This window comes from Diplotaxodon limnothrissa, linkage group LG7, assembly GCF_057381915.1.
Source record: "Diplotaxodon limnothrissa isolate DT_005_m linkage group LG7, D_limnothrissa_male_GT1.1, whole genome shotgun sequence".
Classification (NCBI taxonomy): domain Eukaryota; kingdom Metazoa; phylum Chordata; class Actinopteri; order Cichliformes; family Cichlidae; genus Diplotaxodon; species Diplotaxodon limnothrissa.
Genome location: NC_140602.1, coordinates 47,145,388 through 47,161,499, shown reverse-complemented (window position 1 = coordinate 47,161,499; position 16,112 = coordinate 47,145,388). Strand labels below are relative to the sequence as shown.

The 16,112-nt window shown below is 39.5% G+C and overlaps 1 protein-coding gene across 2 annotated transcripts in view; it reads right to left on the bottom strand.

Annotated features, from left to right (window-relative positions):
• Positions 1-13,766, bottom strand: part of abl1 (abl oncogene 1, non-receptor tyrosine kinase) — a 33,670-nt gene extending 19,904 nt beyond the window's left edge. Inside the window, exons 1-2 of one of the 2 annotated variants that reach the window (XM_085359785.1) lie at positions 13,240-13,766; positions 12,161-12,515 (exon numbers count right to left, since the gene is read on the bottom strand). In XM_085359785.1, coding sequence (XP_085215911.1) covers positions 12,161-12,287 — 127 coding nt within the window. In that variant the 5' untranslated portion in view covers positions 12,288-12,515; positions 13,240-13,766. Of the gene's footprint in view, positions 1-12,160; positions 12,972-13,239 lie in introns of those variants that run through there. The other variant, XM_085359786.1, reaches the window with a different exon arrangement.
• Positions 13,767-16,112: the final 2,346 nt, after the last annotated feature.

The following is a 16,112-nucleotide window of genomic DNA, read 5'->3' as shown; positions in this document are numbered from 1 at the left end:
ACAAAGAAGAAAATTAGAAGTTGATGAAAAACTACAGTTGTCATCAGCCTGATTTCTGTCCCGCACATAAAAGAGCACAGAGTCCAGCATATCCACAGTGCATAAAAATGCTATAAATTCCATAGATCTACATTATGGAAAAATAATGAATATACATTTAAACTGAATAAACTTTCAGAGTACAACAAGATGGGGTGTAGCGATTGGCACAAAGCTATGTGGGCTCTGCTTAGCAATTTCACATTAATTTTTATTGTACACAATTTAGCACCAAAGGTAATCCGCATCTGTCAGTTGTCCTTAATCTGTTGATTGAACAGACACTCAAGAATCAGGTTTCATGTATACATGTGGGTACACATATGGCTGTTTATCCAGGACCCTCTAGAGAATGCAGCCAGAGTGTCGGAGGCATGCAGACCTGCACTTGAGGTTAGGGGGTTTAGATTTCCACGTAATTCTCCACAGGGAGACACTTAAGAAGAAAACAGTTGCTGGTCTAGTTCAAGGTTAATGTTGTAGAAGTGTAGCTGCAGGTGGTAATAAGTTACTAATGTTGATGGAAGGGAAGCTAACCATACAAGTACATTCATGTGTATAGTTTAATCCTCGCCATGTGATTGGACAAGAGTATACTAACAGCTCAGCTTTGCAGCAATCTTTAGTACAGACGGTCTGGCAGCAAAACCCCGCCGACCTATTGGAAAAGGAATGAGGGAACCATTTTATCATGATGACAGATGAAAAATAGGGCAACTCGTATCAAGTGACTAAGCACAACATAATTTTTCCACATGATGGAGTGTTGTGGCCTGTCCAGCGTGTGCCAGAAAGATGCAAACCTTGCATAAAAGTCATAATTATGCAAACCTGCAGAGTACTGGAGCATATGGGTGATAGCCTAGGGTTAAAATTTCATATACCGAGCAAACAAGACAGACGGTGTCGAATATACACAACAATCCGTCACTTGTCATGTTTAAAATGACAACATAATCATCTGTGTTGCGAACGCCTGAAAGTTAGCAGGATAGAAGAAAGGCCAAGCAAATGGGCTCAGAAATAGGTGCTAATCCAGTATTGTTTCAGATTTTAACAAAACTCTGAAAGTTTACCCAGAGTGCTGGCATTAAACAGCTTATTTCAAACATATATCACATTATTTTATGAGTATGCAGATTCAGAATAGGAAAGGCAAACTTTCGGGAGGGAAAAAGAAAGCTGCACAGAAAAGGTTGCATGTGAGTAGATGGATTGCAGTGCTACAGAAATTAAGAAAAGAGTGTTAGCACAAAAACTTCTATTACTACTTTTGGATGTAAATCAGTGGGTAACACAATGACCACACAGTGACAAGACAGCACAGACAAACAAAATAAAAGTAAAGAAAGAAACAGTCTTTGTGCACAGTTTTCCTGCTATCAACATTACATGTCTTAGAGACATCTAAATGCCTGGGGAAAGACCCATTTGTCTGAATGCCCACTGGAGTAAAAACAGCAACAGATACACAAGCAAGCCACTCAGGCTATGAGACTCTCAGGCTGCAGCAGTGGAAGTGCTTATGCTCTTCTTAGAGTCTAAGTGGATCCAGATGGAGCGAGCATTGCAGGCCCCCTCTTAAAGCTCTATGAAGAGGAGCTTACTACAGCATTAAGGGACAGGACGGCATGACAGTACTTCATAATAAACTGGACAGGAAGGGGAAAAAGAAAACAAATCAAAGAATGGTTGCTTATTCCCGCTTAACTGAAATGACACTGGAACTTTTTGAAGACAAACAGAGGCGCACCGACCACATATAAATGCCCTAACGTCAGCTTGTGCTGCCCTCATGTCTGCCTTTGATCATATCATCTGTAAGAGGGGGAATTTCTGAACTGTAAAGCTGAACTGTTTACCAAAAGAAAGAGCTGGCACGCTAGGTAGCAGGTTGTCTGCAAAGAAAACAACAGCTGGGACTGCCTGCTTGGGTACGGAGTGGAGAACAGGGTGAGCGTGTGACAGAGTGTGGGCTTGTGTTATGGAACCAGGTGGTGACAAGCTCCCATGCTGCATTCCTAACTCAACTTGGAAGTTCTCTGTAAGCACACAAGTCTGTATGTGCGATGGGGAGATAAGTTGGAAGATCCCACATGTTGCACTGAGACAACGAAAACTGTAGTGATGCCAACATAAAAGAAGCCGATTCAAGTTTGAGCAATCTATCAACAAAGACAGTCTAACTTGGCTACAAAAGCTTTAAACAAACACAGATGGTTCAGTAAATACTTATTTTCTAGTCAGAAACGGCGCAATCACAAGCCGAGATTTCATAACAGTGTTTCTGATGCTGAAGTGATTTCAAATAACAAAAACCAGGGTGAGAGTCAGTGACTCAACAGGACTGTTTGTCCTAAATCCACATGCATACACTTTCAATTGTTTTGTTTAAAACATTGTGTGCCCTACGTATATCGAAAAGGCTTTGGTTTACGCTTTGGTTTAGCCCTAGTGTCACTTTTTTCCTTTCTTTGCTGCCATTTGGGATCTCTTTACTTCAGGTTAACGTAATTACATGTAGGCATGCGTGCAGCTCAATTTACAGCTCTTTAAAAGGGAACCTATTACATTCTTTCATGTACGTACTGCTGCACTGTTTAATCGGCTCATATGAAACATGGCCATTGTTTAAAATAATGTCTGCAAAAAATACCTGTGAGCCAAAAATTTGGGCTTTGGACTGCTCTGCACACTCCATTTGAGAGTTGTTGTTTTTTTTCTTACTGTCGGCTATGCGTGATGTCAAACAGAGCAAATATCCATAATATAATCATCTCAGGAAAGCCAGGTAGAAGGAAAGTGGGTTAAAAGACAAAGTGATAGAGCTAAAAACAGATTCGTTCAAAGAGCAGCTGAACTAAGTCCCAATTCATGCAAAGTTACTCAAGTAGTGTCCAACAATAAAATAATGAAGTCAGAAAAGAACATAATAATATGTCTCCTTTAAGAATGTGATATACGGCATGATCTGAATGGAAAACAACTTGCAAAACAGAAAGGGGGATTGCACCAGTTATTTGAGAGAGGAATGCATAAGAGGTTGCATTCTTCTCTCCACTGCTGTAGTGGTGTGTGTGTGCATCTCTCTCTCTCTTTCTCTCTCTTTTGTTTTTTTCTATTTTGTTTGTTTGTTTTGTTTTTTTAACTGTGAATAATAGACAATATCACTCAACGGAGCCTGGAGCAACAGATCACATATAAACATATGTTATTCCCCAGGAAACAGAGTGGAGGATGAAGAGGCCTTGGCCGGAACCCATTGACGATATCATCATACTGGTCAGATAACAGTTACACAATAGGCCTTTCTGAAGGAAAACATTTGGACATGTCACGGTAAAGAAAGACTACGGGTAAAAACAACAGCATTAATGACAGCTGAATTATTTATTTAGGTGCTTTGTTCCGCTGTTGTGCATACTGATTAATCGCAGCTTAGCGTGACAATATCATTAAGAGTTGAATCTGTGCTCTTTTCTACAGGCATGTTAAAATGGGGAAAAGCCCATTTACAGCAGGTTTTAATAACTGCTCAATACTGTCTACTGTCTAAATCCCTCGACAATGTAAGCCTGCTCATTAAAGAAGGTTTAAAACCAAAATAGTGTCTCTTCAGTGCAACAGACGAAAACTAGTAAGGCATAGACTACCTTGATTTATACAGACAGCCGTTTTGGCTACTGTGGCTGCAAGCAGACTCTTTTCCAGGTGGTCAAGACCTAATGAGAGAGGAAATGCTTACTAATCAGCAATGTGTCATCCAGACAGGGGCAAATTTATTTTACTCACATTTCCCAACACAGTATGACAACATGACAGCATCACCAAAGACTAACCAACCACTGTCGAGATTAGGAACTAAACATTAGATAAAAGAAAAGTCCCCTTGGTTGGGAGTTGCAGAAGACCTTTGTGTCCATTAGTGTAGAGACAGGGTCTGCCACGGTAAGGGAAAAGCCACCAGTGGCCTAACAGCTGGCCTGAATGAGTATTACTATGAGGCGCCTGCTCTGTGGGTATGTATGTGGGTGCGTATGTACACACAGACGTACACACGGACACACACAGACCCCCCTCCTTCCATCTTCAGGACCCACGGGGATCATGGGAGGAGATTTGGTGTCTAGACTGTATAGATTCCTCAAGTTCAAGCCAAAAAAGAGTCAGTTACTGACTACAAGAGAAACGGATTCCCTCACTGGATACATGCTAAATGCAGCTGCTGCAGGAAAATACACAGATATCAAATGATGTCACTGTCTGCTCTCTAGGACAACTTTATAAAGGCAATGTTAACTTGCTTAAATCACTCCAAAGCTCAAAGAATCCTCATTTGCACAGTTACGATTTTTTTCTCTAATTAATAAAATCTGAAGTAGATCCAGCAAAAACTAAATGTTTTACAAATACCCAAGTTTGCCATCTGGAGCATGGCATCTCCAGTAGTTATGACCATCTATCACCACTATAAATGACCATGTTTTCGAAATCAGGTATACTTCCTGCACGTGACCAGTTTTACTGCTGCTTCATTTAGCGCTACAACTTTAGGCTCTCTATAGCATAACATTTTGCAAGGGACAAAAGTTTATCTTGTTACATGAACTATAAATACTAATTGAACTTTTTAAGAGCTCTAATAGTAAAAATCAATTGCTTTTCAGTCCATCGGGTAGTGTTGTTGAGGGGTTTTTTATTTTTATTTTTTAAGGGGTCAAAGAGGTGATGGTCAGCGTGCAGGAAGAAAGAGAGTGGCATCAGAGAAAAAAATAAATAAAGAGAACACTGTTTGCTGCTGGGATATGCAAGAGTGTCACACGAAAGTAAAACACTCCAGGAATACTACGACATGAGGGCTCATCTAACACGCCACCATCCTCACATAACATTATCCAAGGACTACAAAGCTAACCTTACATCAGCTCACTCTTAAGTTGACAAAGCCAAAAGGACAAAAATCAATCAATCACCTACTTTAAGTGCAAAGACCCGTGTCCATGCAACATTGTGGAAAACGACAGCTTTTGTTTACATGCTCAAAACAGCCAGATATTCCCACATGCAGCTTCAACAGACGCAGCTGCACCGAGACAGAAGCGAAGCGTGAAGTTGACGAAAGGTAGGCTACAGCAGAAAGGGTTGCATTAACTTGCGACGCGTGATCGTCACGGCCTGCATATTCCTGTGTCTGTAACAGCTGACTATCTCACTGAGGACTGGCAGCTGCTGGCTCACATTCAAAATACCTGTAAAAGCACAGCAGCCCACATGTTTGCATTCAGTTAAGTTGGACTGTAATACAAACAGTTCAGTTTGTCAGGTGCATGTAGCATTTATGACAGTGTTGAGCCATTTTCCAGCAATCAAAATGACTGAAATGAGGGGAACATAGGGCAATATAGACAGATTAGAATTTAAAGTTTAAAGGTCATAAATTGTAATATATCATGATATACCTTACTGCACTACCAAGCATTTTACAGAATGTTTAAAAACGCAAAGATATCATAGTGGGATTTAAGTATCATGATAACAATTATATCACGGGGTCTCCGGTGATTCCCACCGTCAAGATTTACCAGTCCCTCATAAACATGCAAGTCAGTTGGCTTATTAATTTAACCACTGATATACGTGACAACTTTTCTATGTTAACCAGAATATTGTGTTGCTCTAATATCCAAAAACCCAAAATAGAAATTAGCAAATAGAAACAGGAATCATCTCCCTCTCTGTGCCCTGAACATACTTTCAAGCCCTGCCAGGCTTTCTTCAGGGCATCAAATAATGAAAAAGTGCAGGGTGAAGAAAAGTCCTGTTGTGCTCATGCTGACAAATATCCAAGCAAGTATCTACATGCAAGAGGTTTTCTGCAACCCACCTCACATGGCTGATGACCGCAGGTTAGCAATGGTCGCTTTTTGTTGCCTACAAACTAAAATTATCTGCAATTACAATCAATCTGTGTTTTCTGTTTCCAAAGAAGCATTGTACAACCACAAACCTGCAATATTTAAATGTATCATTTTACACTAAAATCTTTACATTTGCTTTGAAACTGCACTTTTGTATTTGTGATTAAGTGCATTCTCTTGTATGTTTTCGTACAGTGGTGGTTACAAACACTCCCATCCTTACATTATGGTTGTTTGTTTTACATAATTTCACAATAAACGCACCAAATTATTACTAATAGGAACTGCGTGCACTTTGGCCACAATATCCACGTAATAACATTGTGATGGCATTGGTTTACAGTTTGTCCTGTGGTTTGCAGGTCTTGCTTTAACTGCTGATGTGAAAAAACCCCACAGAAACCTAAATCCTAGGTTATTAAGTGGGGTTATTAAGCACACTTTTTATATGAAATGGTATCTGGGTCACCACTTCACTGTACTAAAACACAACCCCATAAATAAATGTGACCACCAGGGGGCGAATTTCCCTTTTTATACCACCAACATTTGGGTACTTCAAATATTAAAGCACAGTCAGATAATATTGTTGCAAGCCTTAAAAAAAGATAGAAAGTCTTTTCTTTTCTCCAAAACGTTCACAGCTGTCCTGTTTCCAGCGTCAGCCCATTTCAGGGAATGAAAACAAAGGAAAAGAATTATTTTAAGTCTTTCTATGCAGCCATTTAATTTCTTACAGCTTGCAAGTGGTGCACTTTAAAGCGGTTGCTGGAACATCTAAAGAGAAGATATCTAACTAAAGAAAATTTTATGCTGACACCAACCACGGACACATAGAGCTGGGCGATATGAGATTTTTTCATATCACGATATGTTTTTTTCATTTCAGGCGATAACGATATCTATCACGATATAAGCCAAATAACTATATTTGTAAGATTTAAATGTGCCGTTGCTCACAAGTAAAATGTGAAATAATCAGCAGCTTGTTTTTATTTAAATATTTATTTCCCATAATAAGTTCAACAGGGTAGATGTACTTAAGGAACATGAGACTTTTTCAGATAAATAAAGGCAAATATTGCAAACTACACAAAAGGCAGCCGCTAAAGCGTTTAAGTTTCAAAACAGAACAAACAAAAACAGACTAAATTGTCAATTCCACTTAGAAACAAAATATTAATTCTAAAAATAAATCTTAGTTTGTTTTACAGAAGAACAGACAAAACTAACTTTTGTCAGTATCAAATAAACTGAGAACTAAAAGGAAATTCTCAATCTCTCCTTGTTGTATAGCTGAGCTTTTCAAACAGTTTTAACAGTTACTTTAGTCTGACAAAAGCCGAATGACGAATTAGCGCTTCCAGTCAGAGACTGAGGCTACGTCCACACGTACACGGGTGTTTTTGAAAACGGAGATTTTCCGTTTTCGTTTTAAAAAATAATCCCGTCCACACATAAAGGCAGAAATGAAGGAAAACGCTGCTATGAACATGCCAAAGCAGCAGGTGGCGCTAGATTCCTAACCGTGCAGAAATGTTGGCCAATCAGAAGTCTAGAAGCCTCGGTGGGAAAAAGTAAACAAAGCTGGGGCATAGAAGCAGACCCGAGTCGTATGTGTGGACGGACAGTAACTGTGTGTATATGTAAGCATTTAAACACTGCAGAGTAGAATTAACAGTAACAGTATTGTAGAAATTCATTTCACCGAAACAATAACGCGGCGCACAGTGTGACGCATGCACCAGTTTATTGTATTTCCAGACTTGCTTTCGGCACAATTTACAGTGCACGCTACTCTGTTTTTTGTCAGACTTGAAATAGCCGAAATACCTTCACACTACGGAACTTCTATGGCTCTTCCGTTCGACAATCTCTCCGGCATTGGAACCGTCATCTGTTTTCTCTTCGGTCACGCTCGGTAGATTTTTCTAGTCGGCACACTCATTTCCTCCATTACGCGCTGGCTCCATTACCCAGGGCAGCTGTGGCTACAACCGTAGCTTGCCTCCACCAGTGTATGAATGTGAGAGTGAATGAATAGTGGCATTGTAAAGCGCTTTGGGTGCCTTGAAAAGCGCTATATAAATCCAATCCATTATTATTATTATTATTATTACCACCCACTGCCTGCTTCCCAAACAAACACACGTGCGGCTTGGCACTTGTGCTGTATGTAACAAGTCGCGACGTGACGCTGCGGCTGTGATTGGTTCGGCTCTGCGCTACTTAGTTTGGATTGGCTGACCTTTTTTTAAAAAAAAAAATTTATTTTAAGAGGACAAGAGCGGCGAAGTCTATCGCGATAGCTTAATTTCTCTATCGAGTAAAAGTTATATCGCGATACATATCGTTATCGTTCTATCGCCCAGCTCTACGGACACATTGACTGAAAATCTGGTGAATTCTTCCAGATTCATTTTAGTTTCACTTTCCAGGGTTTGTCTGCTCAATTCTAGTTTGCTGTGATTTTTACTTTTTAATAGTTTTACTTCCTTTTATGTGTTTCATTTGTCAGAGGATAATTTAAGTCCACAATGGGTTTTACAATACAAATACATGACTCGCAGTCACATACACATCCCAGTTTCCATAAACAGATATTTTTTCTCTGGCTAGTTGTGCTGAAGTATAAAACAAAATAAAAAAATCATCCATCATTTTTATAAGCACTTATTCAGAATTTCGGGCCCACTGGAGCCTATCGGTGCTGTCACAGGCACTAACTTTTTAAAAATCTCTTTGTGTATAACCTCTGAATCTCTGTAGTGGCTTTAACTCTGTGACATCAAGAGGTGCACCACTGGCCAAAATGAAACCAAAGCGTGGCTTGACCCAGCAAATGCATGTCACTTTTGGAGTGTTGCACCCTTCGCAAGGCCAAGAACGGTGGGTGTAATGGCACCATAACACTACATTAAAAGACAGAAATCAATGTTCTTCACCCTCATCATTTTTAGTAAGGAAATCATCAGTTTAGAACAAGTGATGTTAACCAAGAATAAATGACACATGAAGGGTGTTGTAAAGTTGTCTCTGCGTTACAAAGTAACAACTTATTCAACCAAATGGAAGCACTTTCTGTGTGTAGTTTGTATGTTCTCCCTGTGTTTGCGTAGGTTCTCTCCGGGTACTCCGGCTTCCTCCCACAGTCCAAAGACATGCAGTTAGTGGGGTTAAGTTAATTGGTCATTCTAAATTGCCTATAGGTGTGAATGTGAGTGCAAATGGTTGTTTGTCTCTATGTGTTAGTCCTGCGACAGACTGGCGACCTGTCCAGGATGTACCCTGTGGTAGCTGGGATTTGCCTCCCGCAACCCTGAAAAGGATCACCAGGAGAAAATGGATAGATGGATAGAAACACAACACAAACTGCAGTACAGTGGTCCCTCGCTATAATGCAGTTCACCTTTCGTGGCCTCGCTGTTTCGCTAATTTCTTTGCTTTTTTTTTTTTCCCATAATGTATTGTGATCTGCGTCCTGATTGACTGACAATGGTCTACAGCCGATCTCATGCCGTATCTCCTGTGCATTACAGAATGCGTTCAGCTTGTCAAATTTACATAAATCTTTGATCGCTAGCAGTGTGACTCTGAAGTCCTGTACTGTATGTCTGTAAGTTTTCTCCCCAACAAACGCAACAATGTCAATGAAACATTTTGCATTTTTTCAGTTAATTCCCCCATATTCTGGTTTTTAAGATTCATTTCAGTTAACTAACTATGTACTTTAATTATTGAACTACACAGTTGTATGATTAACTTAAGCACGCACACACTGCAATTTGAAACACACATGGTGAAAGCTAAAAATGGAATAGTTCTGTACAAGCTAACCATGCCTAAACACAGTACATACCTACACACACAGCATGCAGAAGTGCCAAGAACAGAAACAGGTCTTTGCTTGCCCCTCACTACCTCTGTCTCTTTCCCAAGCAGCTGCATGCAGAGGTCTGAACCTGCCTGCTGAGAAGCAGCATGGTTCTAAAGATCCTAGTTTTAACTAGTTTGCTTCACCGGGAAGAAAAAAACAAAACATAAAATCATGTGTTGATCTTGCCCTCCTCTTGCACTGTGACTCACATCCCCTCTTACGGTCTAACCTGCACATCACAAGAGGAAAGGGATAGAAAGGAAAAGCAAATGCATCCCATGTCAGTAACCCTTTACAAAATTCAATCCATTTACCAGCACACAATTTCATTCTGTTTGCATGACCTTCGATGTCCTGTTCCCCACTGTGTTAAGCAAGCTTTAGAGTCAGTGGAAAGCAATCCTGCCAAGGCAATCACAACGCTAAAGACACATTCGGTTAACCTATCAGTTAGCTAGATGCATGATTCACATCCACTAATTAAAAATCATATTAAAAATTAAATTAAAAAAAGATGCATCTCTGATAGTAATGAGTATCTTTTTTCTGCAGCCCTTCCATTACTTTGAAAAATTGTCTTCTACATTGATAATATCTGTTTACCTCTCTTTCCACTGATGCCTCACATAGGGGTGCACCCAGGAATCAGCCAGTATCAATACTGCAAAAGTTCACCACTAAAATGACATTTACAGATGCCAGTGATTAATAACTTTGCACTGGTGTATAAATGTTAAAAGAACGTGTGCAGAGCTGAAAGGTTTCAAAAACATTTATACCTCTGTAGATTTTGTAAACACAGGAAACATAACACAAAAAAACCCATCAGAATCGACACTCAGCCATATTCTAAACACTGATATTACCCATGAATTTCACAATCGGTGCATGTCTGGTCTTTAGACAGAAATGCTTAATGCAGTAATAATCTACTTCCTGTTTGATCTGAACCCCTCACTGCAGAAAATTTAAGACCAATTAAAAAAGTTTACAGGGGCAAATTAAAAATCCTACTATCATACATTTCTTTTTTGATCTAGAACAGAGTGCAAGCCTTCCTGCACCTTTTTATTTTTTAGGTTTAACTATTCTGGGCAACACATTTAGACAAAGACAGTTTTACTAGTCAAACTGGAAAATAATAAGCTAGCAATGACAGAAACATGAGGCAAAGTAATACATGACATGACAGTGTTTCATAAGCAATGTTTAAAACTATGGAAGTCTGCTCTGATCGAATATGTGGACAAAAAACAAGAGACTCAAACCAGCAGAAAAACAGAAACAAAATCAGACGGCTTTAAATGGACATAAACGATGCACTTCCCGCCAACCACAAAGACGACACACACCCAGGTAAGACTTCTCTCTCACACGTGGTGAAGCTCTGCACCAACAGTATGCCAGTCTTACCCAGAGGCAAACATGGCTCCCAAAGGTGTGGAGAAACAATGCAACTATTCTGATATTCCATTAATCATTGAAGTATATTTTTAAACCAAACTACCAAACATTCCTGGACTGATCACTCATGTTAAGATTTGACATGTTGACAATGAGCAGTCACTCAAAGTTTATCTCGTGTGTCTGACAGTGTAAAGTCAGAAAAACCCTCAGCATACTGCACACATTTGCTAAAAATATTTTAAAGACTGTGTTGAAGGTTTAAAGGCATTTCTGTGCCCAAGAAGCTCAAAAAACTTTTATGACATTACATTAGAACATTGCTTCCATCTGTGGAGGTCATTATTATAATAAACACACATTTAATAAACTAAGTTACATCTTGTAAAGGGTCAAGTGTAAACTCATCTCCTCAATCTATTAGTAAACAGTTAATTTGGTAATGTTTACTAATAGATTTCCATCAAATACAAGCTACATGTCATCGTTTTTCTTAAAAATGAGCTTTAAAAATATACTGTTTTTTATGCACAAAGTGTGTAAAATTTAAAAAGAACATAAATATAGCAGCTGGACAGCAATTTATTTTATCTTCATTGATTAATTAGTCAGATCATAATCGATGTTTAGCTTTGGCTAATATGTACAGTGGTTGCTCCAGTAAGTGCATTTTCACTGTGGGATTTATTCTGCTGAAAAAATGTTTGTCACAGGGAGAGTCAAAAATAACAATGAATTTTTTTGTGCTTGATTTCAGGCCAATGCCCACACAAGATATTCAAAAAAACAAACAAAAAAAAGCTTCAAAATGCACACATGCACACTTGAACAATCAAGAATTTCCCCTACTGAGCAAATTTATTATACTTTAGGAAATCCATTTGCTGTCAACGTAATAAGTGACAAAAACATTTGATCTTACCGTGCACAGCAAAAACATTACAGGGCTGGTTCCCATGGCGTGATGATTCCTTCTTCGAGCCCTTGATGAAGGCCGGCAAACTGGGTCTCCTCTGGTCCCCTACAAGCTTCCCCGGCTGCTGCCCCATAAGGGCAGGGTGCCAGGCCGCAGCCGGGACTCTCCAAGCTGGACTCAGTTGCCCACCAGGAAAAGAGGAGATTGGGAAAAGAAAAGAATCCGTTCCCCTGGCTCGGGCACTCCCCTCCCAGAATTTAGGTGATGGAGGTCACCAGCACAAATCAGTGATGCTCCAGTATGTCTCTGTTTATCATGCATTAATGGAGTGTGAGTGCTTTACAGGACATTTCACAGCGATCTAGAGACAAATAAAACAAGATTCAGTGATGATTTCATTTAACACAAAGATATATGACCCTAAAGTCAAAATAAAGTTTGTGCCAAATAACAAACCACAAGCTAATCTTAACTGCTCATTTAGTTTTATTGTGTTCCACTTTAATTGTGATGTCAGGTGTTTCCTTTTCTATACAAATTAGTTTTCCCTTGTTCCCTATAACCTAAACGTCAGCTAAATTTTCTAATTTTAATGCCCGTCTATTCAATTCAGTTTTATCTATATAGCGCCAAACACAATATCAGTTGCCTCAAGGCTCTTTAAATAAAAAAGATAGCTATTAAAACCCCTAATCTAGGTTAAGATACATTCATATTTATTCCTGCTATCTACCATTTACATTTTATTCCGCACAGTTGGTGTGGAGCACCCACAATTTAGTTGTACAATGACAATAAAGGGCTATTCTATTTTATTCTATTATAGATATGCAAAAAAAACTGCCAAGTGTTAGATTTAAAAACTAGTCACGGAGAGAAAAAGCAAGAAAAGTAGCAAGTATTGATAGCCATAACAATACTGCCCTTATTTTATTGGAATACCAAAGTTTAAAAAATAAATAATGAAAAAAAAGATCATTTAATCATCAGTAACAGGCACTGAAGTAAATGTGCCAGATAAAGCAAACTTTTGCTCTAGTTACGAACGCCGTGGGGAGTAAAAACAAGTGTTTACAGAAACTTACACGGTCACAGAAACATATATATGATTTGTTAGCTGGCGACCTTAAGCTAATGTTGGAGATAGCCATGAAAGCTAACCAACTGCTGGTGGTATGCAGCGCCAGACCCTTAAATGCACACCAAGCAGGCAACAGTTGGCTGTCGCTGGCTCGCTGGTAGGGAAACCGCCGACAAGTGCACTTAAACGTCTCACAAAAACATGATTTGACCGCCACCCTTTCAACACTTTGCAGCTGGTCTTTCCAAAGCCACAGTTGGTTTCAAACTTCCGTGTCCACTTTTTCGTCTTGCGGAGTTTCTTCCCCTGCGGTACCCGGACTAAAAGGCACTTCAATCAAGGCAAATCGAGGCAACTCAGCCGGGCAGAGAGCGACGACTCTTTTTACAAGTCCTTTCCTCTGTTCACAGTCGCCGAGCTCTTCGTTACCGAACCCCTGGCTCTCGTACTTATTCATAGCTTTCACGTGAAAATCGCAGCAGTAAACTTTGGCCGAGTAGTAGTTCTGTAGCTGGGGCCGCCATACTTCCATACGCAAGGTGGTTTACTGGGTGGGTGGGGCGACGTACGACGTCACGTGCGTGCGTGGACTAGCACAGGAGGACTAGAGCAAAGGTTTGTTGTGCTGGGAGAGCAGCAACACTGCAGCCACGCTGAGGCAGAGAGAGTACGCTCACACAGGGGAGAAAAGCTGAAGGTACACAGGTTAAAGGTTCATCCACCCACACATATAATGGTGGATTTGATCAAAGCCATAAAGAACTCACTGCTCAAGAATATGATCTAGCCCAGGCCTAATTGTCTTCAGGATATATGTATGGATATATGATTTTTGGCATATCAAACTTGGGCAGCACGGTGGCATGGTGGTTAGCACTGTTGCCGCACAGCAAGAAGGTCCTGAGTTCAATTCCACCATCAGGCCGGGGTCTTTCTGTGTGGAGTTTGCATGTTCTCCCCGTGTTTGCGTGGGTTCTCTCCGGGTACTCCGGCTTCCTCCCACCGTCCAAAGACATGCAGCTTGTGGGGATAGGTTAATTGATTAATCCAAATTGTCACTAGGAGTGAATGTGAGTGTGAATGGTTGTCTGTCCCTGTGTGTTGGCCCTGCGACAGACTGGCGACCTGTCCAGGGTGTACCCCGCCTTTCGCCCTATGACAGCTGGGATAGGCTCCAGCGCCCCCCGCGGGGGGGAAGCGAATGGATGGATGGATGGCATATCAAACTATGAAAACACTCGATTCTGTGCTTACAGATAAATTACACAAATTTGGTTACTTTACTCAGTTTTAAAGCATCTAACTCAACATTTATCCCACTTTGAGATACTTATTAGAATCAGGGGTGGCATGTTATCAGGATATCTGTAGGGAGTGAACCTATGATTGTATATAAATATATATTTTACACGATCTAAAGGAATTTACCTAATTTAAATCTCTAACATATATATTGTTGTGTTCTGGTGTGTTGTAATTATCCACTTTAAGGGAACTTAAAGACACTAAAAGCAGAGAAAAGAAAACTTTCTTCACAGGGTTAGCAAGGGATTCTTGCAACCGCAAGAAAGATATTATACAAATCTAACCTACATGAGAGGTGTCAAGGGAAAGCATTTATTGTCCAGGAGGAAAATTAGAATAAAACTACAGTGGGAGTGAACATATCTGATGAGGAATGGTCACAAACCTGGAAAATACAGCAGTCAACAACATCATCACGTGCCTGGAGACTGCACTGCTGGAAAATGTAATTAGATTTTTTATAACACCCAAAATTAAGAACAAACATACCTCATTACCACAAACTAGAAACAAAGAGATCCAACATGTTTTTTTTTGTTTGTTATCCTACTTGTTGTATTTATCTTTTTGTTGTTGTTGTTTTGTTGTATAGTGTTTAAAGAAAAACAATAAAAAGAAAGTTAAAAAAAAACAAAAAAACCTACAGTTTACAGTACCAGTGAAGTGGCAAATACCAAAGCCATACTCATACTGTGAATCATGGTGGTGGAAACATTATGGTTTGGGTTTGCTTTAGCTTTTCCACTGTCTCAGTGACTGGGCACTTTGGGCAGTTACTGAGTCAACTATGACTTCTGAATTTTATCATAGAGTTCCAGCTGCTCAAACATTTTTACAAGCTAGTGACCCCTAGCACATTAGCAAATCCACCAAAGGATGTGTAAAACAGAAGAAAAGGAGGTTATGGAGCAATCTATTCAAGAAAAGTCCCATTTCACCATTATTGAGCCGTTTAAAGTGGATGGATTATGCAAGAATACCCTCAAACCTAAAATAATAACTAAAAACTACCAATTTCCAGACACCATTAAAACCACTAAAATGGTGATTATACGTAACTTTTACTGCTGACGTGAGAAGTTTGTTCTTATCAGCTTAACCAATATATCAGATTAATGTCTAATAAATTAACCTTAACATGACTGAAAGAGCTCCACAACTCTGAAACTTTCCTATTGCCAACATGTGTTTGGCAATAGAACAACCAGCTGATCCAACAAAACTTTTAAAGAGTGTAAATAAAAAATGTAACTTGTTGCAACGATACAAAAATATCATTTTAAACAGCACCGTCACATAATCTTAGTAAAGGGTCATTAGTAACTACACGGAAAATTTCAAGAAATCTTTTTCATCTATCTGAAAGAAGACAAAAAAATATTGGCTACTATGTCAGATTTTTAAAATTGCCCAATATTGATATTTAAATTTAAAAAAAAAAAAAAATCCTGTAAGAACTAGAGCCCAAACAATAAAGATTCCCAGATACGTTTTTTCCTTGTTCACAGACAGACCACACTGAGATGCAGTGAAAATTTATAGAAATCACAAAATTTATTGTATACAGTATAT